A 3,115-nucleotide genomic window follows, 5' to 3' on the forward strand; every position below is an offset into this window, starting at 1 on the left:
AGTTTGAGATCACGGGCAGGAAGCTGCGGGATGAGAAGTTGCCGGGATACCAGCAGCATTCTTGGTGGGGATATCATTGCCAGCTGCTGGAGGAAGGAGTATGTATCCGTCGCGGCATTGGCGGGGGAGATTTGGGAGTTGGAGCTCGATGATGACGGAGATACCGATGGGTATGAGATGTGGTTTGTGGCTGGGTCGAACAGTCCTCGTTCCATGGCAAGCGTCAATGACCAGCCTGATGCGGAGATGCTTGGTGAGGATAGGATTGAGGAGCTGCGTGTCGTTTGCAAGGGTTTGTGTAATTGCTTAAATGGAAATTGATAGGGGACTGTATTGTTTTGTACATACACACATGTACATCACTCGCGTGTTCCACATATTTTGCTTTTTCTAACTTGCTACTCTTACGAGGAGGATTCAGGGGGAAAGCGGATTTTTCCTTGCTCTGGGAAGGGCGTTGGCTATCTGGACGGACGGACAGATGGACGGGTACGTTAGGGACAAGAATTCGGGCACAAACTTTCTACGTGCTGTACTTATGATCTTCCTGCTTCGTTTTTCAATTAGTTTAGTCCACTATCTCCACTCAAATTGCAGATAATCTAGGACACTGCTTGCCTCGTCCCGCGTAAAAACGAATGGACGACCGAACATTACCGGAGTCCAGTTCGAACCGGCGTAGAATTCGAGCACTAGAGAGGCAGCATTCCTTCATGTGTCTAACCAACACGTAAAACTAGATAGGCATAAGTGATGATCTAAGGGGCACTTGGAAGTGTGTCGGCAGCTGTGGACATTGTTCATTTGCGTGTACAAAAGCAAGCAATATATGTCAAATTAATCGTACATTTACTCTGGTTGATCGAATCGGTTGACTTTAGAAACATTAAATCGTACAAAACCTATGAATCCCTTCTACCCTTTAACAAAGCGACACATTGCAACAGATAAGTAAACACAGCCGACACAGATAAGTCCATCCATCCATTTCTAGGAGAGGTCATTCGTGGGAAGAAAATGAGAGAAAAATGAAAATGAAAACGAAGCGAAACATTAGATACTGCTGACAGCTTCACACTTTTCTCAACCTTTATCCTTCAAATTCGTACGCTCATTTGGTAAAGGGGAATAGAAGAAAACGGGAATAGAAGAAAACGGGAATAGAAGAAAACGGAAGGGGAAATTGACGGAATAGGGAGAACACAAGTGATCCCAACCCAACATATGGAGTAAAGAACAAAAGCCACCATGTGGAATGTATGCATGCAACCGGACTCCCTCTTTTGCAAGTTCAAATTTTAGCTTGTGGTTTAGAAGCCAGAGGAAAAGGAGAGGAAAGGAAAAAGAGAAATTCCAGATTCGCGTCAAACGCCAGCTGAAACAAGTGGAACTGAGGTCCTGGGAAGAGAAGATGGTTGGAATAAGGGCAAAGCACAAATGTGCATACAAGGGTTAACGAGAAAAGCTGACAACCGTAGCTACTCTGAAATACTAGTACCTTCTGATTCCGAAAAGGCAAAGGAAAAGGGATGATAAGGAGTAGAATCAAAATAAGAGAAGAGACGAAAAGAGACGAAGATAAAATCGAAATCAAAATAAACAGAAAAAAAGGATTAATTTGATTTAATCTCATCAACAAGTTCAAAGATATCGCGGCGGAGAGTCGGATTGTAATCAGCAATCTCTATCAGCTTATTCCTCGAAGAGAAGAAAATGACATAATTCCATGACTTATTCCCATGTTCGGGGCCCGCAGATTCCTTCGGCAGATTGCGAATCACGTTGCGCAAAATGAGGATCGCCTTGTATGCGATTCCGACGGAGCTCGCCTTTTTCATCGATAGGAGTAGGGGTAGTAATCGAAGAGTCGTGTGAGTTTTGGCTGGATAATTTTGCGTGGGGGAGGCGGCGGGGGTGAGCTCATATCCTGCAACGGTGGAAGGTGGGTGGAAACGTGGCCGGCGACACGGGCAGTGTTGATCGTCGGAATTTCGTAGTCCTTGCATGTATCCCAGGCACAAATGTTGGTAGGACGTCGCGCATCTTGCAAGTTCCCTAGATCAGCCGGGTTGAGTAACATGTGCTCGCGGAAAACGTGCTCCTTGAGTTTCGCGGGATCAACGAATGAGACCCTGCATTGACCATTGGGAACGTTCCATTTGCACTGGCGGTATGGATATCCATTTAGGTCGTAAGATGTCTCAAGAGGACGGATGCCTCTAATGATGAATTTGGCTACTGGGCCGGTAACAACCTGCGCTTGCGCTGATGAGAATGTGCGGCTAACAGTGTTGATAAACTCCGCCGCCGGAAGAGTGCTTACACCAGGCACTCGCTCATCCGCGAAACAATTCTGATAAGCGTGCCAGAGAGCAAGTTGGGTGATGTCACACTCTGGATCTTCGATGAAGCAGCATTTGAGCCAACGAGAGCAGCGTTCAGGTTCGGGGAGTTGCAATAGCATGGAATGGAGATCTGGTGGCACTATAGGAATACTACTTGCGGCGGGTGCCTTGCATTCTTCTTGATCCACTATCTCGTTGACGTCCCGTTCACCCTCAAATAAGAGGAGGTTAGTCAAACGAGGGATAAGAGTGGTTGGAAGAGAGAAATTTCTAAGAAGCTCTTCGACATTTTCCGGAATTGCTGTGTACTGATAGAAGAAGTCAAGAGTTCCCGAAAGAAGTTCCTTGTCCTGTTCGAGTAGTGTATAGCTCATGAGCATATTAATTTTATCATCTGGGATGCCCTGAAGACGTTTGATCGTTTCAAGTTCCATCGAGAAGAGAATCAAAATCTTTAAAGATGTCAGGATATGGTATCTATCAGATGACCCTAAAAGCCCAAACAGGACGCTGAAAAGGGGGTCCTCCGGGTCAGTTTCCCAGTAAGGGCAGACTTGCTCGATCGTGTCCAGCGCGTAATTTAGGATTTCATTAAAACGTGGCTGACGGGGAGTGTTGAGTACGACAAGCATGCCATCCTTGAAAATCTCTAAAGTTGATAGAAAAACGGCGTTCGCCTCTAGCATCGACATATTCCGCAGCGTCAGGGCAGCTTCCTTGATGTTTCTAAGATTGTGGGCAAATTCCTCCGTCTCCACGTGTCATCGCGA

The 3,115-nt window shown here is 46.2% G+C and overlaps 1 protein-coding gene across 1 annotated transcript; it reads right to left on the bottom strand.

Moving 5' to 3' along the window:
- Positions 1–1,834: 1,834 nt before the first annotated feature.
- Positions 1,835–3,037, bottom strand: HCAG_05669 (predicted protein; the record flags this gene model as incomplete). The annotated part of the gene is made up of 1 exon (XM_001538014.1): positions 1,835–3,037. The coding sequence occupies one exon, from the start codon at positions 3,035–3,037 to the stop codon at positions 1,835–1,837; it is 1,203 nt and encodes a 400-aa protein (XP_001538064.1).
- Positions 3,038–3,115: the final 78 nt, after the last annotated feature.

Source organism: Histoplasma capsulatum, genomic scaffold (assembly GCF_000149585.1).
Source record: "Histoplasma capsulatum NAm1 scaffold_7 genomic scaffold, whole genome shotgun sequence".
Taxonomy (NCBI): Eukaryota; Fungi; Ascomycota; class Eurotiomycetes; order Onygenales; family Ajellomycetaceae; genus Histoplasma; species Histoplasma mississippiense.